This window comes from Mytilinidion resinicola (assembly GCF_010093595.1).
Source record: "Mytilinidion resinicola strain CBS 304.34 unplaced genomic scaffold BDZ99scaffold_14, whole genome shotgun sequence".
NCBI lineage: Eukaryota > Fungi > Ascomycota > Dothideomycetes > Mytilinidiales > Mytilinidiaceae > Mytilinidion > Mytilinidion resinicola.
Window position 1 is genome coordinate 733,529 of NW_022985450.1, and position 21,659 is coordinate 755,187.

The window sequence follows — 21,659 nt, forward strand, 5'->3', positions numbered from 1 at the left end:
GGTGGCTGTAGGAGGTACATGTGTGCTACGGCGTTGGGTAGCAAACAGTACTCACTAGGCTTAAGAGACGGGGATGGATGTTTCAACCTCCCGTGCCCGGGCCCGAGTACCTGTGTTGAAGTCAATCGACGACGCACAAAGCAATTAATTAGGTCGCCACATCATCACCGACGTCTTACAACGCTTCTTAAGGTCCATGTGGGTGCAATTATGCCTTTAGCTCTATATTTAGACTGTCTGGCCAAAGAAGTTTATATAACCCCTAGGCCCCATCCATTTCATGTGTCTTCACCTATCCTCCGATTTCCAACCGTGGCTGAGCATCTCCGCTACCCTGCACAATCCTCCCTCCTTTATATTTGCTGGACAAGATGCGATGACGCCTTCTTTTATATACATTACCTCCCATCATTGTATATATATTTCAAGCCCGAGCCGGAATTATCCAGATGGTCGAACACGATGCTCGCAAATCGGATTGGTTGGTTCTTTGGGCTCACAGGTCCAAGTGTGAACCTTGACTCCGCGTGCTCGAGCAGCATGATGGCCATGGATTTCGCTTGCCAGGCTCTGAGCAGTGGCGATGCCTCCATGGTATGTATCCCATTACGTCAATGACTCTCGATGTATTCTCCTTGGAAGCCAAGCTTAATATGTTGTGTAGCTCGCTGACCATCTAGGCACTCGTCGGCGGGTCAAACAACGGGCTTCCCGAAGCCAAGGTATAGTTGTCTAGGAGACTCTCGTGCCATCCGGGAGAGGTAGATCGGGCCTGCAAGACAGGACCCTAGGTCAAGAGATTGCGGTCTCTTACCTGAGGTAGAAGGTATTCCACTGTTCCATCCTGCAGAATTGCGGCTAACTTTCTACTGCGGCAAAGGGCAGTATTTACAACTTGCAGCTGCCTCTGCCTTTTGCGATAGCTCTCCTCGGTCGTCTCCTCTGCCCCCTCCAATTTCCCTATCTAACGGTCGCAGGGTTGAAGCGGAAGCGCTAAGAGACGACAAGGACGCCAAAGACGAGCCTACCGCCAAGGAAGCAACAGTACTAACAATATATGGTAGCCCGCATCTATCGTGTTCTTGCCACCATGCCCAAGAACAAATCCTCCGGTGGCAATGCCTGCGCTGCCGACAACAAACCTGGCTACCGCCCCCGCCGAACCCGTTGTTCGTGCCAACAAAATTGGAGTTCCAGCAGAAGGCCCTAACGCTGACTGGCTCCTCACGGGCGCAATAAATCCAGCTTGTGTTATTGGACGACTTGAAACCTTTTTCCAATCACTCCTCCTGGTTATTACTTCCGATGACTATGAACCGGACGAACTCGAACTGGTTCCTGTCTATACGCAGAGAAATGGAATCCTTAAAAATCCTCCTGGACGTCCATGCAAGGTTATTAAACCTGCTCCGGCAGCTCCTGTACGTCTCCTTTTTCAATTGCTCTTGTTCTGACACACGTGCTGACCTACCCGAGGCCCGCACCTCGGCTTGGAAGATTACGATGCCATCTAGGTGCAAGAAGACAACGCGCAGCAGATGGTGTAGCGAGGGTCCCGGGTGTGACGGTTGCGACTCGAGCTGCTCCCTTCCAGCTAAAAGGAAACGCAACCAAAAGCGTGGATTACCCAAGACTTCCTGGCATCTACTGCCGCAGCCCACAGGGCCTCCACTACAAACACGCCTGGTTACGAGCCTACGAGCCCGCGAGCCCGCGCTACTCTCTTTTGCACAAAGACTCCACTCCAGAAGCCACCGAAGCGAACCTTGCGCCTCCTCGACTAACCCCCAAAGCTCTTTACGAACATTTCTACCATACCGACAGCAATGGTAACTAAATCTTCCCATTTGCCAATTCTCTCCGCTGTCGTTAAGATCATATCCGAAGCATCCCAGCATCCCGGATATTAGCCATCGCCATTGGGCGCCTTCACTCGGGAGGAGATGGCTCTGTCTCTAGCGCTACTATCGAAAGTGACGCAGTAGACAGTCCTGCCTCCAACGACGTCCCTATCAATCCCACGCCCGCGTATCGCAAAAAGCGAAAGGCCAACCTCTGTCTTTGCTGGTTCTTCCACGGAACGACGAAGTACCTTCAAGTCGGAACTCCAGGGGACATCTTCCTGGTTTAGGAGCCCTTCGAAGATGTCCCACACCACTATATATCACCAACACATCACTATATATCACCAACTTTTATTATATATAACACTTGCCTGGAAATATCTGATGCAGGTCTGACCTCCACTCCGGTCTTGATGCAGACCCTTCTACCCCGAGTCCCAGACTCCCGCCGCCGCCACGCGAACCGTCTTTGGCTCTGACTCTGCCTGGCAGTGTCGAAGGCAGCGATTTCTTGTGCATCCCCTCGGTCGGCGCATCAGCTTCAGTGCAGAACCCACTACTCTCATCCATCTACGCTGAGACGCTTCGGCTTCACGTGAAGTCGTACTTCGTGGCAAGCTCGCCGCACGCTGATGTGGCGCTTGACAGGTGGTGGCTACCGGAAGGGGAGATTGCTCTGGTCAACTCCAGCATCTCGCACATGGATGAGAGATTTTGGAAGGAGACTGCCCCGCTTATCTTCGCCATGCTCGAAGTTAAGGACTGCCACGATTACAAGGGCTTCATCAAGTTCGCAGACGCTATTGCATAGTGTTACAAAATTTCATTTACCACAGCATTCTCCAAACCATTGGTACCCAAAACCACAAGAATAGCTTCAGGTTGGAACACACAATCCTCTCCAACTCACACGATGGCCCGTCAGGGCATCACCAAGACTCTCGTCCGGTCCTCCACCATCTCAGGTAGGGGAATCGTACGAAAACCTTCTCACAGGCTGGCGCAACGACGCCGGCTTTCCAAGATCCACGTGTTGATGGATAAGGTTGAGAAGGAGCTCAACATAGAGCGGACCGCGATTGCTGTAGGAAGCAGTACTTCTCGTGGCAGCAGTAGCTGGTCCGAGGAATCTGACGAAGATGAGAGTGACAACAATGGTTCTCTCGCGTCCGAGTCAGATGATGACGATGTTCGCGCTCCTGTCCTCCATGACGAGATGAGCGACGATGATACCGATCCAGATAAGGATCTGGGCGAAGTCGATACTCTTCTCGACGACTTAGAAGACAGGATGGCCGACGATCTCGGCTTCGAGAGCGACGACAGTCGTTTCGATGACGATGATCCCGAAGCTAACCTCAAATACTCCGAAGGCGGAGGCTTCGTGGAGGTTGAAGATAGCGAAGATGACTTCGCTGACTCCGAGCCTTCAGCCATTTTAAGGAGATGCTACAAGAGGATGTTCCAGAGGAGGAGATCTGGAAGCCAACGCTTCGTCTTCGGAGGAGGGGGGTGAATTACTAAGAAGAATGGTAAGTTCTCTCCACATTCCTCTCCAATTAATGACACTACGCTTGATCAATTAATTTCTTCCGATATCTGACTTGACTAAAGCTTGAACGGGTGCAGGATCACTCGTTTCGCGATCTTGTACGTACTTAGAAAATGAGTCGGGCGCGCATCATGTTTGACTCTCTCCAAATCAAGACCCCCTCCCCTAAATTCATGATTCTTGCCCCCATCATCGTGCTTCAGAGCTCCAGCGCCTTTTATAAGTGAATGTGTACATCTGGATCATTGCACATCTCATGTGTTGGTATGGTGCGTACTAACCTCTGCTTCATCATTCTCCCATCCAGTCCCTTCAATTCTTACGTCCATCTTAGATCCCTCCATCCAAGGTAGTATATTCACTTCCATTCCTCCGCACTCACATTGTGTACTCACTACGCTTGATTGAACAGCTTCATCCTTTCATGGGAAAGTATGCGATTCTCGGGCATAGTAATTGCGTCCATCTAGGAGTCGTCGAGTGCAAATATTCTCCAGTATTCAATCTATCAAAGAAAGGGGATGTCCAACGCCTAGATCATGCCAAAAAAAAATCTTAGTGTCGGGGACCTGCGTCTAAACTTCTAGCCGACAAGAATTCATCCTCTATCCCCAGCGCGCCCACCTCACATGGAAAGAGATAATTGCCAAACGCCAATTTCAAAGCAAAACTTTGCTCCATTTACACCACAAAACGTTCGAAGCTACATCTCCTTAGTCATCCTGGTCATCCGTCTCGCCTCTCGCAAATCCCTTAGCCTCCGTATACCACGCCATAGCCAACACACGACACTTCCTCGCATCCGCGTTCGCTGTCGACGCAAAGCTCTTCGCCTGATTCTGTTGCTCAAGCGCCGTCTTAATCGTCTGCTCGCACTTCTCAACCCACAGCTTCGAGGCCGTTGGCCTAACTAACCGACATCGTATGCTCCTTGGCCTCGCCGAGCAGCTCAATCGCCTGTTCGAAGCTATTGTGGGCCAAGAGGAAGTTTGCGAATGCCTCGGTTGAGAGTATCGAAGCCTTGGGGCATGCTTCTGAAATCTCAGTAGCGCGGGCGGCTGGAGTTGAGGATTGATGAACGTCTGGGTGTCTGGGGTAGTCGGCGGGGATGCAGTCGTTCGCATCGTTGGAGCTTTGAGCTCCAAGTTGGAGTTCCCTCTGGGCCTTGGCATAAACGATATTTGCCTAGACCCAGATCTTACGGGCTTCTTTGGGGATCGGCCGTCTAGCCAATCTCAAGGCCTTCCTCGGTGAGCCCATCCGGACCGGTCAAGCGAAGAGTGGGAACTGAACGGGTCAAGATGGATCCTTCCTTGACAGCGAAGCCCGTGTCACATCGAGCTCTAGCTTTGGCAATAGGTACTCCAAGAGAAGACGAATCCAATTTGTCCACCTTCCGCATCTTGCGATCAAGCTCGGCGCGTGTCGTGGTGTTGCTGATGATTTTGCACGCCTCTTGGACCCACTTGAATTTCTCGTAGGCTGTTTTGCCGATTAAAGAAGGGAGCGGCTGTGGGAGCTGTTGCGCTGGTGGTGGTGGTGAAGAGCCGAACAAGTGGATGAATACAGAGCGCATGAGCTTTGGAAATTTATGTAGACTGACTGCGAGGCATGTATGTGAATTGCGATGAGAGAAAGTTACTTTCTGACGTGTGAATCCGAAGAAAATAAGGAGGGAGGCAGGAAGTATTAAAAAACAAGATGTGCCTTTAAGTGAATTTCTAGTTGATTGATTGATTACCAAAATATCTAGTAACCAGTAGGAGGCACTCTATGAAGGTCATCCTGAAGAGCCAGGGAAGTCAATACGCGTAAGATCATCCCAGAACGCCCGCGAAACCTGTATGTGTAAAGTCATTTCAAAACCCCAGCGAAACCATTCTATGTGAGTGCGGACCGAAGCCCCATACGCGAGGAAATCAAAGACGGTACTCAAGGCAATGTAATCGAAAGCCTTACTTAGCCGAGACGAAAGACATCGAAAACTGGGTCCAATCCCCGGCTACCTTCCTGATCGCCCTTCTCGAGAATATGGGCCTCGGTAAACCACGCCATTGCAAAAAAGTGGAACTTCCTCGATTCATTGTTTGATGTTTCGACGTAGTTCTTGGCCTCGGTATGGTGATTGTTGAGAGCAATGATCATCTCCTTGTACTCGCCGAGTTGGGTAGCCAAAATTGGCACTGAGAGCATAGCCTCCTTCGCGTCTTCCGAAAGCTTCAATGCTTCTTCAAACCCGGACTTCGCCAGACGGAATTCGATGCAAGCCTCTGTGGATAGCTTTGAAGCCTTGTGGTAGGCCTCGGAGATTTCCTTAGCACGGTCGGCAGTGGGCTTGACGGAGTGAATGTCTGGATGGCCCGGGTGGTCCGTTGGGACGAGATCGTTGGCCTCCTTCAGGCGCTCGACGCCGATGCTAAGCTTGCTCCGGGCTTTGTCGTAGACTTTCTTAGCTGTTTCCCAGGTTTCAGGGGCTCCGCCCTGGTCAGCTGATGGATGAGAGGCGGGTCCAGCGTTGTAGCTCGAAGTGGCATTGGAAGCGGACCGCGTATTGTAAGCAGGTCCATTTTGCAAAGCAGGTCGAACATCGGAAGCCTTGGGATCAGATTCCATGTTCTCAGCACGTCGGATACGACGATCGAGTTCGGCGCGCGTGGAGTCATTAGAAAGAATCTTCCAAGCATCTTGCACCCGCTTGAACTTTTCGTGCGCCGCCGCGCAGAGGTCGGGATTCCGCGTGTTCGTGTAGAACTCCATGCAGAGTCCATGGTGAGCCTTCTTCATCGTGTCGTAGTCCGCATGCTGGGGAACGCCGAGAACGGTGTATGGGTCAGACATAGTGACGGAAGGTGCGTTGGGAGAAGTGTTGGAGGAAGGACGAAGTTGAGTAGGGAACTCTGGTGATGGTAGGTGGTGGGTAGTGGTGGCTGTGTCAGGGGGAGTGGTTGGTTGATAGAAATGAATATAGAAAACGGGAACATCGAAGGTTTATATAGAAGACATATTGCATATTCAGTGAATCTGTGAGAGAGAAAGTATAGTGTAAGGACAATGAGACAACGCGTGTGTCATAGTGAATTTCCAATTTCTTGACTGATTACCAGATTGTCCAGTAACAAGCCAGAGTTATTGCATGAAGCTCACCTCGGAACACCGGTCAGGCCAATTCGTGTAAGGTCAGCTTGAAAGGCCAGCAAATCTCTTCGCCAACGATGGAGGAAGTCATGTTGGGGGAAGTGTGGTGGTGGTTTTGGGTGTGGCGGTTCCGGCGTTGGAGGAAATGAGCGACGATGATGAGTCTAAAGAGTTTGAGCTACGAACGAAGGATTTATGTAAACCCCAGATTTGAGGCTTGCAAAGAGAACTGCCAGGAAAGGAAGGAAATCTTTATATCATGAATACGAAGAATTGGAGCAAGGGGTAAGCATGAGAAGACAGTAAGTATTTTCAAATAAGTTATATAGATGTGAAACTGATTACCAGAGTTTCTGATAACTAGCAAAGTCAGTCTATGTAGTAGTATGGAAGAAAGTGATGTCCACCGCCCAGATCAAGTCCTTAGTCAACCGAGCCCATGGATCAGGACCTCTATCCAAACATCTACAAGCCAGAAGGGCCATGCTATATGAGTTTTCGGCCGACCACCCAGCTTAGGTGAAGGAGACGGCGCCTCTATGCCGCTATCGTGAGTAAGAGCGTGACTCAAAGAGAAGGATGATCGAGCCTATAGCTTCTGGTCATCCTGGTCGGTATTCTCACTCTTCGCAAGAACTTGTGCCTCAGCATACCACGCCATGGCCAGCACGTGGAACTTCCTAGCTTCTGCGCTCGCTGGCAACACGCATATCTTGGCCTGAGTGTGCAGGTTCGTTGCTGATATGATTGTGCGCTTGCACTTTTCAGCATGGATCATTGGAATGTGCTCCGTAGCCTCACGAAAAAGCTTATTTGCCTGTTCGAAGCCTTTCAGGGCATTGCGGAAATGTGCGGATGCGTCGGTCGACACTGTTGAAGCCTTCTTGTGAAGTTCTGCGATTTCCATGGCGCGTGCGACCGTGGGATTCGAAGAGTGATGACCTGGGTGCCCGGCAAAGTCGGTCGGGATGTACTCCTTCACATCGGTGAAGTGCTGGTCCCAAGTTTGAGGTCCTCCTGAGCCTTAGCGTAGATAACATTGGCTCGCTTCCAAACCTTAATAGCTTCGTTAGCGGTCATGCCAGGGGTTTTAGCCGTCTCGCGGGTCTCAGGGGCTTCATTTGTGATCCCGTCGGGGCCGGTCACATAGATTCTGAGAATAGGCTGGTCAGGCATCCTGGAAGTGGAGATTTGGAAAGCGGAGGAAGAGAACTGTTGGAAAGGCAGAACAGGGAACCGTGTTGGATGTGAAGAACCGAAGCTGCGGATGAACATAGAGAGCGTGAAATTTGAAAGATGTATATAGACCGACTTTGAGGCTTGCAAAAGAAATTGTGGGAAGAGAAAGTGACTTTCCGACATTGTGAAGGTACATAGTTCTCCAGATGCACTCATGTTGCGGCACAAAGAGTACAAATGAATCGTACCAGTGTATTATGAATTCTCTGTTCTCTTCAACTAACGTATTCCACCACCGAGCCGGCCAAACCACCGAGCCGGCCACTTTTCCTTGGCACAACCAACACCATGTGCGCGCAGTCAATTTATTCGCAACCAGCTATAGAACTTGTGTACGACACACTTAGATCAGATTCAGAAGAAGCTTCTTGATCCTTTTTGCACGTACGCGCATTGTGCCCAGCCTCTCCACAGTTTCCACAGCGCCGTTGAGCTGGTAGAGCCCTATTTGCACCATCTCTACTACCCACCTTTTTCCGTGGATTAGATGCTCCAGACACTTTAGCAGCTACGTACAACGCTGCTGTACCATACTCCATTGTACCGCCAGTCTGGATTCGCTTTCTTTTACGACCTTTATGCTTGGTTATCTCTGCTAGTTGCTCTTCAAGCTCTTTAACCCGGGCTTTGATAAGCACATTTTCGTGTAGCATCTCTTCGGCTCCTTTAATAAGCTTTGAGAAGCCTTTTTAGGCGGTTGTTGGTGACCGTACGAAGGAATTGCTTACTAGCCTTAACTGTAATCCAAATTCGTACGTATTGCTTAGGGTCTTTAATTGCCATGGTGTTTCTAGTAGGGGTGCTAGTAGTAGGGTCCGTAACCGTATATTAAGGCGATCAAGAACTACCTGCGCGTTGATAGGAACTAATCCAGAGGCCTCAAAGGCCTTCTTGCAGTTCTTGTACGTAAACACGTCGAAAAACGCGTCTTTAAAGGCTGGTAGGAAGCCTTCTTTATTAATATAGTAGACGCGTCGGCGTGCCAAGTCTTGTATGCGTTGAGAGTACTTCAGCTTTAATAGCGAGAAGCACACCACATCAAGTGGCTGAAGTATATGCAATAAATGCGCAGGCATACAGAGGGTAAGGATTTGTTGTTCAACGCAATAATCCTTAAAATCTTGGTTGAGGTGGCTCTCATGGCCGTCCAAAATCAGCAACCTGTATAACCCCACCTGACGCGCCTTTGTATACGTGTCAAAGTGCTTTAACCACTTAAGACCAAGCTTGTTATTGGTCCAGCCGTTCTTAGAGACAGAGAGCTTCCAATTATACAGTATCTCTGCTTCCTTATACCATGCAGAGATATAAACGCGTCCTTTATAGATAATAAATAGTAGGGTTGCATATCCGGCAGCGCAGATGCTCTGGATAACCGTAACCCACTCTCGGTCGCCTGGTTAAATAAGATTAGGCCTTATACGTCTCTCTGAACCTGTAACAACCTTTATTGTGCCAATTATACCCATTTAAAAGCCAGTCTCGTCGAAGTTGTGGATGTCATCTGGGTGGACGCCATACTTGGCTATAGTCTCTTGCACGAGAGTAAACCACGTGTTGATAACCTCTGGGTCTTCCTGGAGTATCCTCTGGCGGTCCTTTGCCCGATTAAAAGCCATTTTAAGCTCCTTTGTACAAGATATAAACCGTTAAGTCCAGTTCTTGCCCACTGGTGTCCCACCACGCGCAGCCAGTACTTTATCTGCTATATCTGCCACCTCACACAACCGGGGCGCAAATCCTCGCGAGTCTAGGTCAAGGATATATTGTATAATCGTGTGCTCTTCGGTCGCAGTGAGCTTTAGGCAGTTTGGTCGTGATTAAGGTTGAAACGTGATTCCGTGGAGCCGATTAGAGAGCCGCTGATGTCGTACGTTAAAGGCTGCTGCAGCGCGTTGTATGGTCCTAAATTGACCAGAGGTAAAGGCTTAAAGCGCGAGATCAATACTGCCTTCTTGCTAAGATAGATAATCGCTGCGTTGTTGATGCATTGCTGTGTGAATGTGGTGTTGGTTGTGCCAAGGAAAAGTGGCCGGCTCGGTGGTTTGGCCGGCTCGGTGGTGGAATACGTTATATCTTTTAGTGTGCGACCTGGTGGGGCCGGCCCATAGTAATTTACGGCTAAGGGCTTTTCTCAGGGAACGATGGCCAATATATGCAGAGAAAGAAAGCTTACACCATCTGAAAAGGGCTCGGCTGATATTCTCATACATACATTTGTCGTTAACATGGTTTGTCTAAAATGTTTCAAGTTTGCCGCTAGTAGACCCCAAGTTAGGTATGAAAGAACAAACATGTGTTCACCTTGACGTTAAAGTATAGTGTGTGATTTTCGAAACACCTAGTGACTAGGGAGGCCATTCTTTGTAGAGATGCAAACGGGGTGATAACGAGAATTCGTGCTCGACCCAACCCCAACGTCGATATCATGTGAAGCTATTTCATGTAAGAGTGTTCTTGAGCGTCGAAGACATAAGAAAAGATATAGCCAGAGCCGAGATCATGTCAACCCGTTCTATTCTTGACTAATGCCGAATTTGCTATAGAGAATGGGAATGGTGTAGTAGCCTTGTGACAAGAGTAGAAATGTGCCTTCGGGTTTAATATGAAGCGCTGCGCCCACCAAGGCTGATCACCCTCTTCTAGCTTTTCTCTTAGAGCCTGAGCACTCAATCCACCCAGTCCACATTGATATCGATATCTTCACCATCCACACTCTCCTTTCCGCTTCTGACGAGTTCCTCTCCCATCGCTGCCTGGAGCTTCTCTGTGAACTTCATCTCGCCTGGCACTTCGTAGTCCAAGTCGCGACCGCAGAAGATCATGGCCATGAAACCCTTTTTAGCCTCCTTAGCGATTGCCGAATCCGCGTTGTGGCTGAGATCCTGAAGGCGCCGTCTCCAGAACAGCCATCGGTTCATGCTGAAGCCCTGCTCTTCGACGCCGGCTCGTCGCGCTAGTGCTCCAGGCGCCAGCAAGTGAGGTTTGGAATGTGTCCCGTAGGACTGGTCGGTGGCCGAGAAGGCGAGAAGCGTGTGGCGGCAATTCTCGATCCAGACAACAGCCGCGGGGAGTAGAGCGAAAGCCTTTGCTTCGTCGTCCGTCTCGAGGGCTTCGCGCAGATACCATAGTGCTGTCACGGCGATTTCATCTCGGTAGATGCCGACCGTCAGGACCTTAGCTGAAAACTCAGCAAGGTTGCACTGTTTCGAGGCAGTGCCAGCCGTCAGCAGCTGATTCCATAGTGCTTGCAAGCTGTCGGCAAAGCCATATTTCTCCCAGGAGGTTGTGACAGTCTTCGTGGAATGGAGGCTCCGGTGAAGCGAATCGAACTCTTTCGTCCATAGCAGCAACGAAATGAGCTTGTCTTGAATGGCGTCGTCCTTTTCGAGCGCCTTGGCTGCCTCACGGAACATATGCCAAAGGACATCAAGCCCTTGCTGCACAGCCTCGGAATCAGCTGGCGGTCGACGCGAGGCATCTTTAATGAAGTGAAAGCTGAAGCTTTGGATGGAGATCAACAAGCCTAACTTATCCTCTTCACTAGAGGCTTCTATAACGTCGACATCGAATGCCTCTCGGACTTCATGCCTGAAGCGTGCGTCATGGTCAGATTGCGACGGCGTCTCTGATGATGCCATTGCAAATACAAAGGATTGTCGATCAGGAAGACACTACAAGAGGATAGCCTGCAGTGATGTCGAAAATGTCTTTTGGAGGGCAGATTAGGTAGTTCCGAGAACAGATAGTAGACACTTGGATAACCGCCGCATTTAGGCAACCTTTCTAGGCGGCACTAAAAGACCGCGGGAGTCCCATGCTATAGCCAACCCTGTCCATGCTTGCTGGTATTCAATTTAAAACCTTGATCGAGTCTGATGTCGGCCTTGCCACCGAGTAAACGAGTGGTGTCAGCCTTGTCACCGAGTAAACGAGTGGTGTCAGCCTCGTCGCGGGGCGAACGGGTGATATCAGCCTAGCTACCGAGTAAACGAGTGGTTTCCTGTCAGCCTTGCCGCCTAGTCAAACAGGGATGTGGATCAAACTCTGGCCCATGTTATTGTACAATGATATCAGATACTGGGGCTGCGGGAAAGGGATGTAGATAACTGGTAACAACGATGATAAGGGGAGATTATTAGTCCTAGAAAATAGGTGATCTAGACATCCGCCGTTACATAACCCCACTTCTAGCCAAGGTGTACTGCCTCTAAGGGTAGGATAGTAAACTAAATCTGACAGCTAACATGGCGGTACCGGTGCCTGAGCCTCATCATTGGTCATAACCTCGGGCGGCGAGTACATTTTGGTGGTCAGCGTATTAATTAGGCCAATACCCTCGGCACGAGTAAACTTCATGATGGAAATGTGCAGGTGAAGAGTTGAGTAACTTAGATATTCTAAATTCTGTATTTTGAGTTTGTGCCTAGTTACTAGGGAGGTCAATTTTGGGAGAGTGATTCGAGGTATGCGAGTATACCGATGAGTCCGAACGCCGAGACTGTCTAAAAGCGTTGCTTAGAAACATGAACTGTTAGCGAAAGAGAGGAGGGCCGGGTTGCCCAATTTCCTACAGGCTACCGAGTTTTGGTCGCTTATTGGTAAGATGCCTTCGCTGGAAGAGAAAGACCTTCATCGTTGCCAAATTTCTCCTTCATTTTGAGCCTAGAAGCTTCGGAAAGCCACTCCATCGCAAGCCGATGAGACTGCTTGGAGTCCTCGAACATCTTCCAAGACTGCTTCCTCGCTTCCAAATCTCGCTTCTTCGATATCCTTTCCAGTTTTTCGCACTCTTGGTGCATCGTAGTCGGCAGTGGTGGATTTGTATCCGACATGAGCTCGTCCGCCTTCTCGAACCACATGGCTGCATCTTTGAAACCATTTGCTGCTGCCTGCAAGTGTCGAAACGCCTCGGTTATGAGTTTCGACGCTTCCTGATAGGCCTCGTATATTTCCTGGGCGCGAGCAGCTGTCAAGGAGGCGTCTTGTCGATGGATGTCTGGATAGTCTTTGAAGTCGGTAGGGTAAAGACCCATCGCGTTCTCATGCTCAAACCAGCCCTCGACATTATTAGTCCATGCGTCATCATAGATACTCTTTGCCCAATCAAATGCCCGGGTAGCCTGCTGAGCGAAGGGGTTCGGTCGGTCAGGTCTCGGAGTCCGAGGAGTGGGCTTAGAGGTATTGAAAGATGAAGGTGCCGCAGAGCCAGGGGGCCTATTAAACTGCCGTCCAAGACGCCGGTCCAAATCGGCACGCTTGGGTACATCGCTCAGGGTCTCGTAAGCGTTTTGGATCTCCTTGAACTTCTCCTGTCCGACTTCCCGTTGAGCGGGATCTGAGATTCTATCCGGATGGTATTGTAAGCATAGCTCGCGGTAGGCCTTCTTGATTCTTTTTATATCTGCGTCAGTCGGTACGTTGAGGGTGGCGTAGGGAGACATGTTGAAGTCCATGAAGAAGGAACTCGAGCCTGGGCAGCATTTAAGACTATATAGGCCTTAATTTTGACTATGAGAGAAAGCAGTATTGTGAAAGTAGCATTGTGCGAGAACCTATCACTCACCAACATTGAATTCTTAGAATGTACAAGTTTGGTGAATGTTCGTTCAGTGTTTACTTAGCATCCTCGACACTTGAGTTGCCAAGAGCCTAGCAATGAAATTCGAGAGGTAGAGGCAGGATGTGGCTGAAGAGCTGCTTCTTTGCAACGGTCTTGGACCCGTGTTTCAATTATTATCACGTTTTAAGAAGACTAAAAAAGGGAGTTGCATGGGGTTGGAGAACCATGTGTCTTCATTGGGGTTATCTAGGGATATGACTGATTATCAGAGTTTCTGATAACCAGGGCTGCTACGTGATGGCAGTCAAGACTCGACAGTCTCAGCGGGAAGACAAGATAGTCACAGATGATCGCGGTCATGTGGTGATTATGATCAAAGGATGCAGAAGAGGTTCTTGGGCTGTTCATCACCTGGCTATGGTGTTTCCAAGGGTTCCTTCTGGGCTTCCTTGAAAAACTCCTGGCGTTGGAGCTTGAGAACCATGTGCCTCCAACCGGTAGCGAGGTCAGAGAGGCACATATGCTCCATTTTTGCTTTCTCCCAGAGCTTTGTGAGCTCTACCTTCCGTTTGTGTGCTTCTTCATTCCGCTTTCTGTATTCTTCGAATTGCGTTAGATTACCTGTATTCGCGAGTAAGATCTGGGCCTCTTCGAAAAGACGGCTTGCGTTATTGAACTCATGACTCGACTTACGAAATCTATCAGATGCTGCCCCAACCAAAGATGATGCTTTACTGTACGCTTTCGTGACCTGGGCGGCTTTCTCTGCATTCAATTAGAGTCTTTGTAGTAATGGATCGGGAAGTTGGGATAATCCGACGGGCATAGGTTGATCGCCTCTCGGACTCGGGTTGTAACAGCTACAACCTAGGATCAACAACTCATACGGTTCACGGTCACCTACGTACAGGCACTCCCCCCTTTTTCTCTCTCCTTAATTCTCGTTCTTTGGTTGGTTGCTACTAGCGCGCACTCAGCGTGGCGAGGTCCTCTGTTCAGCTACACCAGGGTCCTCTCAGCTGGGTTCCTTTCAGCTGGTCTCTATTCAGCTGAACTGATAGACCTAAGGGGTGGGCCATTTCCTATTAGTATATATACAACTAGATAGACGTCTATAGAAATCAGAGTTCACATCAATTTCAACCTGAGTTGTTCGGAGCAAGCCAGCAGCCAGCACAGACGCCACCGGCGCCTAGGATTGAGTTTCTAGAGGTGCTTGAGAACATAGATGGGGAAAGGACTGCAGCTCCTTGGGCTTCGGTGTGGACTATCAGGTCTGTTGAGAAGGTGAACGCATGGCTGGCGCAGATGGATATTGATACTCTAGAGTATCTCCAGCGCCCAGAACACGATCCTCCTCAATCGAAGTAAATGACTTGATATAGCCAAGCCTTGATACATCGTAGTTACGAACGGTGTCTAACACCATTCTCACCGTTCACATACCACCACCGACAGATGACCCATGACCTCGAACGCTCTTAGTTTAGGTAGTGATACCAAACTCACACAATCAATTCTTTCCTACCAAACATTACGATTGCCTCTTCTTTGCGTACTTTGATAACGTCTTGAACACTGACTCGCTTGTTTTCTTGCTATCAACCAGCCCTCTGAGCACTTCTCATATATCGGCTAGCCACTATGCAGCTAGATTCACCTGCCAGATATACGATTATGTTCGCGAGGAAATATATTTACTACGGGCTCCTTGGGCCGGTGCCAGTGAATGCTTAACACGCATTCCGTTCACCCATCGCACTGTTTATGGAAATATAAGACGTGCTCTATATCGATGTCTCTCCTGAATCCACCCTCAGCTCCTACATCAAACCCACTTTAACGTCTACAACCACCGCAAGGGCCACACCCATTTCAACAACCACACCTTCTCAAAGACCGGCACCGCCTCCCAGACGAGCACTTCCAACCCAGATCGCCGCTTTCTTTAGTCCAGTACTTCTTTTAAATCTCTTCTTTCCAAGATGTCCCCGACTTCCAGACTCGAGGCCGCCGGCATGGACACTCGCCTCTTCCAGAATATCACCACTAGACCACCCCCATCCGAAACGACCACAGTCATGGACGTACGAATAGCAGAACACTACCAGCAAGCTTTCCTCCAAGCCCAGCGCAAGCTCGTTGATGGGTGGCAACTGCTCCAGTGGACCGATATCATAGAGGTATGGGACGACCTCTGCAAAGTGGCTCAGCCCAAACGGGATCATTCTTTCGAAGTGCTCTCCAATGCCGCCAACGGGTATACAATGACCTAGCATGGACGGAAGACCGATCCAGAGCAGGATTCATCGGCGTAATCTGTCGCTTACCCAGCAGCCGCGGAGACCACCTTCTCCGCTAACCTTTGGCTTTCCAGATCAAGACGATGCGGACTTGGCGAACTTTTGGTCCGGAGATATGGAGTCTAGGAGAAGCCGCCGAGACCTGTGTCTCACCCAGGAGGCCATAGATAAGGCTAAGGCGAAAGTATCTAAGTGGCTCTTCCAACTCCCATAGCTGATTGCTCCCAAGGTTCTACTGAAAGGTTGGACTCAGAACTCAATTCGAGGGTGCAGATGGAGAAACTGACAATTCTGCTGGAGGTATCGATCCCCGAAGAGCATATATTGATCACTTCTCTTCTTTGTACATGTGGAAAGAAATCTTCGGCGGTCTTCCCTGAGTGCACTGGGGCCCGTGAAGCAATTATGTTTCAACATATATTGGGTCTAGATCAATAAACACGCAACCAAACAACAAAGCAAGTCAAGTGTTTACAGTACTAGGATATAAGCTTGTGCACTCTCTCTTGCTGTCGGCATTTAGCTAACTTGTAGACTTTTAAAGGCTAGGTCAATCGAAAACGAACGGTGTAAAAGGTAGAGTAAATCATCAATACTAAAGCTTACATACATTGAATAAAGTTTCTCCAATCCGTGTTCATCAACTCCACCTCATTGTTAAGTACTTAAATTTACCACAAGTGCCACAATGCTTCATAGTGTACTCTGAGTGCGCATTGTAGCCGCACAATGTGCCGATTCCGCAAATATATAGTCAGCGTATTCTACAACCACTCCTCATCAAACCAACCTTCGATATGCCATTCCAGAAAACCCAAAGTTCAGAAGATACCATGTCTCTACGCTCACGCCCCAACACGCCCACGAACGTTAACGGCGCGAAATATCTCGAAGGATGTCGCGCAGCCGACCATCTAAACTTGACTTACGAGTGGATAGTGCTCTCCCAAGATCCGGATATGAAGGAGATCTGGGCAGATCTTTATGCCGTGGCACAGCCAAAGTGGGATACCTCTTTCGAGGAACTCTTCCACTTCATTCATGCGCCTGAAACGACAGCTAACGACCACATCAGGACCCGAATCCGGCAACTGAATGCGTGGCGGTCCCAAGAGCCACGCGCTCCCTTCCCACCACAACATACCCTTGGACCCTGGATTTCGCCTGAAGAAGATCCGGATTGGACGGAGTTCTGCGCTGGTCCCATGGAGGGTGATCCAAACGAAGCGCTCCCAGATCTGGCAAGGCAGCTTGTGGGCAGGATTGGCGTCCTCAAATGGCTACAGAAGCTGGAGGCTGACCCACCGGAGGAGTATCTGATTGCCCCCACGGTCGTTCCAAGAGTTCTGCAGCGGGCGACGGGCGAAGGCTCTCCTCGTTTGAGGATAGGCTCTCCTACACCGCGTTCTCCATTCGAACCCATGGGTAGCTGGTCAAGATTACCGCTACCTAAGAGACCTTGATACTACCAATCGAGCCTAGGTAATCGTACCTGGTTCGAATACCTGAAGAATCAATTCTTAACCCCTAGAATACCTTCCCTTCTCGAATAAGTGACCCGTATGTGATTACCGAAAATCAAACTCGCTGAACTCTGTTTCCAACATTCCATTTGCGAGTGTAAGTCTTAATCATTCCTTTGCTTGAATTGCTAGTTCATTGTGAAGTAACACGACGAAAATCGCGTATCGACAACGATTTTTGATGGACACCGTGTAAACGTCATATCTTCACAATGATCCATCTCGTTGATGTGAAAGCATCTGAGGCTGTGTATATCAGGATGTTATTCCACGCCTAAAGACACTCAATTCCAAGATCTAACGTCCGTCCCTGGGTCACGGAAAACCCACTGTGCCGGAAAATATGAGGGGTACATTAACTTCAAACAGCTCAGACTCTGTGCACACATCGAGATTTCCCACAATTCTATATAAATAGTGTACTGTAGCCACTTCTGAACGTTTAGAACACCTCCTACCTAAAAATTACATTCGCGTTGTTGCTTTCGCGCCTGATTTGCGGAGAGCCTTCTTTTATAGCGTAACCAAATTCCGTCGCCACAGCACCTCTATCGAGCTCCTATTACTTTTAATGCTTATAAAAGGGCCTTATCCAAGCCTTAGAACCTTGCTACCATACTGGGAAGTTGTTATTAGCCTTATAGCTGCTTTCGCACGCAAATTCATACAAGATCGCCACCCTAGTCGGTACTTCCGGTCGGAAGCAATTACTAATCCAGCTAGGACAAAACGACCCCGCAAGTCTGACATAAGCATCGTGGTGTAATTTACTTATGTCATCTAGCAAGCCAAGCTTATGGCTGTGAACGTGTGGCTAATCGGGGCCTTAGTACCCCACCTTATGTATCCAGGCAAGATCAGCTTGGCCACGTGATCTATCACGCTACTTCCTTACCACAGCTTGAGCTGACAAGGGTGTGGCCGGAGCGGGCCGCCCGCCCTCCCTGCTAGCCTGCCCGTTTGCTTCGGCACCAGCCACAGCACGCACTTCCACAGGGCCACCGGCTCTAACACTCCCGGCTATTAAGCTCTTTTTCTTTCGCACTAGTAACAGCAATATACTTTAAGTGAGCTTCAGCTTCAGCGTCGGCGATTATTTCACTTGGTTTGAGTTTGATTGGTCCAATTAAAGCCACAAATGTAAGCTGACGTGGCACTTGTAGCTTCAGCTGTGCCGCAGCCCAGCCGCAATTGCAAACCTCTCCAGATTTCAGCCTAGAAAAGGCTGAAATCTGCTGCGATATCTCCACTTCGTTTCACTTCCCTTCTCCTTCCCACCATTCTCGCATTTCATTTTCTACAACGCCATCCAGATCTCTTGTTCTTTGCGAGATCTCAAGCGCTTCATTCTATTCCAAACAGGCTGAGGTTACGGGACTTCGTCGGAGTACAATTGCGACCAGATTTGAATTCGTCCCCTTAAAAAACCTCAAGACCTCGTCTCTTTGCCTGTCTCCATCGAACCCTGCCCGGGAGAATGTCGAGTACTAAGGACTACACCGTCGGCTGGATCTGCGCTATAGCTACGGAGTATGTTGCCGCTCAAGCTTTCCTCGACGCAAAACACGAAAGACCAGAATATTTGCCCCCACATGACAACAACGATTATACACTAGGCGAGATTGGGAAACACTATGTTGTCGTTGCCGTCTTGCCTGAGGGAGAATACGGCATTTCGTCTGCAGCAAGCGTCGCGAGAGACATGCTCCATAGCTTCCCCAATGTCCGAATTGGGCTAATGGTCGGCATCGGCGGTGGTGCGCCAAGTCCAGAGCATGATATCCGTCTAGGCGACATCGTGGTCAGCGCTCCTCGTGATGGGAAGGGTGGTGTGCTTCAGTATGACTATGGCAAAACAATCCAAAATCAGAGCTTTCAATGTACCGGATTTTTAAACCAGCCACCAACGCTCCTACGGACTGCAGTTACTGGAATTAAGGCGCAGTATGAAAGCGACGGCCATACGCTTGAAGAAGCTATTGAAAGTGTTCTCGAGAAGAAACCAAGACTGCGGAAGAAGTACCAGCGCCCGGGCTCAAGTAGCGATAGGCTGTATCAAGCCGGAGTCACACATTCTACAAACGATGAGGCAAACTGTGCACTAGCCTGTAGTGACAACACGTCGGACTTGATACTGCGACACGAACGGGCCGAAAACGAGGATAATCCGGCAATTTACTACGGTCTAATTGCTTCAGCAAACCAATTGATGAAGGATGCTTTGCTTCGGGATAAATTTGCAAAGGAAAACGACGTTCTGTGTTTTGAGATGGAAGCAGCTGGATTAATGAACCACTTCCCGTGTCTAGTCATTCGCGGCATCTGCGACTACTCTGACACGCATAAGAACAAGGAATGGCAAGGCTATGCAGCTATGGCGGCGGCAGCGTATGCGAAAGACCTCCTGGTCCGCATTCCAGTAAACAAATTGGAGGCTCAGAGAAGAATCAGCGATGTTCTGTCTTCTAGTTAGTTCCCTTAGCAATATCAAGAAGTAACCCGGTTAATAGAAGAGTAGTTGAGCGAAATGTGTACGAGGCACATCGTGATGTTAAAGACTTAGCACTCGAACAGCGGCGGGCAGAGCTCCATCGCTGGCTGTCGCCACCTGAACCGTCAACAAACTACAACAAAGCACTTCAACGGCGCCAAGAAGGCACAGGCTCCTGGTTTTCGCAGAGTAACGCATTCGCAACGTGGAAATCGCAAAGAAACTCCTTCCTGTGGCTTTATGGCATACCGGGATGCGGCAAGACCATCCTCAGCTCTACTATTATTGAACATCTCAAGAGTCTTTCCATTCAATCCCTGCTCTACTTCTACTTCGATTTCACTGATACCGAGAAGCAATCTCTTAGAGGTGTTGTCTGCTCTCTTATTAGTCAACTTTACCACACGTGCAAGAGTGCCCAGGAACCATTAGATGCGCTCTTTTCCTCATTTAGGGACAGAAATACGCAACCAAGCTGCGAATCACTTTGCAAGGTTCTGCAGAAAATGATTAAGCGAACCGAAGAGGTCTGGGTTGTTCTGGATGCCATCGACGAATGCCTTGAATGCAAAGGGAGTCCAACAGAAGGGCTGCTTTTGTGGATACGGGATCTTGTAAGGTTGCAGCATAAGAACGTTCACTGTCTCGTGATAAGTCGGCCCGAGCAGGATATTCAGTTAGAATTAAGCCGCCTGGTTAATAAGAAGGATAGAATTTCAATTCAGAGCGATCTTGTTAATGACGATATCTTGGCATATATTAACGCTAAGGTTAGGGAGGGTGAAGGACTAAAGAGATGGCGGGGTTGTCAGGATATTCAAAAAGAGATTAAGGAAGGGCTCGCACAAAAGGCCGACGGCATGTAAGTAGAATCTCTACTTGTTTGCATCTGCACTATCTACGCCGGTACTAACGCTAAATAGGTTTCGATGGGTAGCATGCCAGATTGATGCCCTAGAGGACTGCTTGGACTACCCTACCCTTAGGACTGCGCTTAATTCACTCCCAAAAACGCTGGACGAGACCTACAAAAGAATAATAGTTGCGATTCCAGACAACTACAAAGAGAACGCGTTGAGGATCCTTTAATTGTTAACATTTTCCGAACGACCATTAAGGATCGAGGAAGCTGTCGACGCAATAGCGGTTAACATTGACGAGAGTCCACATTTCTCTGCCAAGAATCGAATGCCCGAACCCCTAGAAATTACGCGTTACTGCTTGAGCTTGGTGGTTATGGTCTCGGCTAAAGGGCATCTAGGCAAGAACGACGACAGACACGTGGAGCTCTAACTAGCACACTTTTCAGTTAAGGAATATCTGACATCGAATCGGCTGGATGGCGGTACCGCGCAAGACTTCCGAGAGTCTGCTGCTAGAGCATCCGTCGCTAGAGTATGCCTCGCGTACTTGCTGCATTTCGACCAGGTTCTTCCGCTAGAAGAGGTATTAAAAGGCTTTCCATTTGCGCAATATTCCGCAATATTCTGGATAAGTTATGCCCACGCAGCAGGATGCGAGACAAGTGAACTCATGGATTTAATTCAGAGGTTCTTCTGCTACCGGGATAGCTTATATAGTATTTGCTACAGCCTCTACCGCCCCGACGAGCCATGGAACCATACGCCACGTTCCAACCGAGATACGCCAGCTTCAGCATTATACTACGCAGCATTTGGAGGTTTACAAGGGGCGATTGTGAGGATGCTACTCGATAAAGGCGCCGACGTCAACGCTAAGGGTGGATACTACGGCAACGCGCTCCAGGCGGCTTCATATAGAGGCAATGAAACGATAGTCCAGCTGCTGCTTGACAACCACGCCGACGTTAACGCCGAGGGTGGAAAGTACGGCAACGCGCTCCAGGCGGCTTCATCTGAAGGCAACGAAGCGATAGTCCAGCTGCTGCTTAACAACCACGCCGACGTCAACGCCGAGGGTGGAGAGTACGGCAACGCGCTCCAGGCGGCTTCATCTAAAGGCAATGAAGCGATAGTCCAGCTGCTGCT

General features: G+C 49.4%; 10 protein-coding genes across 10 annotated transcripts; 4 read left to right on the top strand and 6 right to left on the bottom strand.

Moving 5' to 3' along the window:
• Window positions 1–462: 462 nt before the first annotated feature.
• On the top strand, window positions 463–3,376 carry BDZ99DRAFT_500567 (uncharacterized protein; the record flags this gene model as incomplete). Its single annotated transcript, XM_033723728.1, has 8 exons — window positions 463–594; window positions 681–722; window positions 1,065–1,421; window positions 1,664–1,829; window positions 1,896–2,088; window positions 2,235–2,633; window positions 2,681–2,809; window positions 2,841–3,376. The coding sequence occupies 8 exons, from the start codon at window positions 463–465 to the stop codon at window positions 3,358–3,360; spliced, it is 1,938 nt and encodes a 645-aa protein (XP_033574308.1). The 3' UTR covers window positions 3,361–3,376.
• Window positions 3,377–4,109: 733 nt separating this feature from the next.
• Window positions 4,110–4,972, bottom strand: BDZ99DRAFT_522961 (uncharacterized protein; the record flags this gene model as incomplete). Its single annotated transcript, XM_033725754.1, has 3 exons — window positions 4,110–4,262; window positions 4,312–4,581; window positions 4,685–4,972. The coding sequence occupies 3 exons, from the start codon at window positions 4,970–4,972 to the stop codon at window positions 4,110–4,112; spliced, it is 711 nt and encodes a 236-aa protein (XP_033574309.1).
• A 383-nt stretch (window positions 4,973–5,355) lies between these two features.
• Window positions 5,356–6,234, bottom strand: BDZ99DRAFT_478836 (uncharacterized protein; the record flags this gene model as incomplete). Its single annotated transcript, XM_033722193.1, has 1 exon — window positions 5,356–6,234. The coding sequence occupies one exon, from the start codon at window positions 6,232–6,234 to the stop codon at window positions 5,356–5,358; it is 879 nt and encodes a 292-aa protein (XP_033574310.1).
• Window positions 6,235–7,120: 886 nt separating this feature from the next.
• Window positions 7,121–7,707, bottom strand: BDZ99DRAFT_522963 (uncharacterized protein; the record flags this gene model as incomplete). The annotated part of the gene is made up of 2 exons (XM_033725755.1): window positions 7,121–7,525; window positions 7,588–7,707. The coding sequence occupies 2 exons, from the start codon at window positions 7,705–7,707 to the stop codon at window positions 7,121–7,123; spliced, it is 525 nt and encodes a 174-aa protein (XP_033574311.1).
• A 1,790-nt stretch (window positions 7,708–9,497) lies between these two features.
• BDZ99DRAFT_536815 (uncharacterized protein) lies at window positions 9,498–10,131 on the bottom strand (the record flags this gene model as incomplete). Its single annotated transcript, XM_033726593.1, has 3 exons — window positions 9,498–9,891; window positions 9,986–10,007; window positions 10,075–10,131. 3 exons carry the CDS (start codon window positions 10,129–10,131, stop codon window positions 9,572–9,574), a joined length of 399 nt encoding a protein of 132 aa, XP_033574312.1. The 3' UTR covers window positions 9,498–9,571.
• On the bottom strand, window positions 10,103–11,556 carry BDZ99DRAFT_465256 (uncharacterized protein). The gene has a single exon (XM_033720502.1). It carries the CDS (start codon window positions 11,409–11,411, stop codon window positions 10,440–10,442), a length of 972 nt encoding a protein of 323 aa, XP_033574313.1. The 5' UTR covers window positions 11,412–11,556; the 3' UTR covers window positions 10,103–10,439.
• A 1,457-nt stretch (window positions 11,557–13,013) lies between these two features.
• Window positions 13,014–13,214, bottom strand: BDZ99DRAFT_392492 (heat shock protein DnaJ; the record flags this gene model as incomplete). The annotated part of the gene is made up of 1 exon (XM_033715787.1): window positions 13,014–13,214. A coding segment is annotated over one exon (201 nt), but the record flags the coding sequence as incomplete, so codon positions are not given.
• Window positions 13,215–16,469: 3,255 nt separating this feature from the next.
• On the top strand, window positions 16,470–17,099 carry BDZ99DRAFT_536817 (uncharacterized protein; the record flags this gene model as incomplete). Its single annotated transcript, XM_033726594.1, has 1 exon — window positions 16,470–17,099. One exon carries the CDS (start codon window positions 16,470–16,472, stop codon window positions 17,097–17,099), a length of 630 nt encoding a protein of 209 aa, XP_033574315.1.
• Window positions 17,100–18,378: 1,279 nt separating this feature from the next.
• On the top strand, window positions 18,379–20,739 carry BDZ99DRAFT_500571 (purine and uridine phosphorylase; the record flags this gene model as incomplete). Its single annotated transcript, XM_033723729.1, has 3 exons — window positions 18,379–19,627; window positions 19,678–20,512; window positions 20,574–20,739. The coding sequence occupies exons 1-3, from the start codon at window positions 18,637–18,639 to the stop codon at window positions 20,737–20,739; spliced, it is 1,992 nt and encodes a 663-aa protein (XP_033574316.1). The 5' UTR covers window positions 18,379–18,636.
• Window positions 20,740–21,354: 615 nt separating this feature from the next.
• BDZ99DRAFT_392359 (ankyrin) lies at window positions 21,355–21,657 on the top strand (the record flags this gene model as incomplete). The annotated part of the gene is made up of 1 exon (XM_033715782.1): window positions 21,355–21,657. A coding segment is annotated over one exon (303 nt), but the record flags the coding sequence as incomplete, so codon positions are not given.
• Between the last annotated feature and the right edge of the window lie 2 nt (window positions 21,658–21,659).

What these genes read in the sequence shown, in the direction of transcription:
- BDZ99DRAFT_465256 (XM_033720502.1), bottom strand. Translation starts at nt 11,411, where the DNA reads ATGGCATCATCAGAGACGCCGTCGCAATCTGACCATGACGCACGCTTC.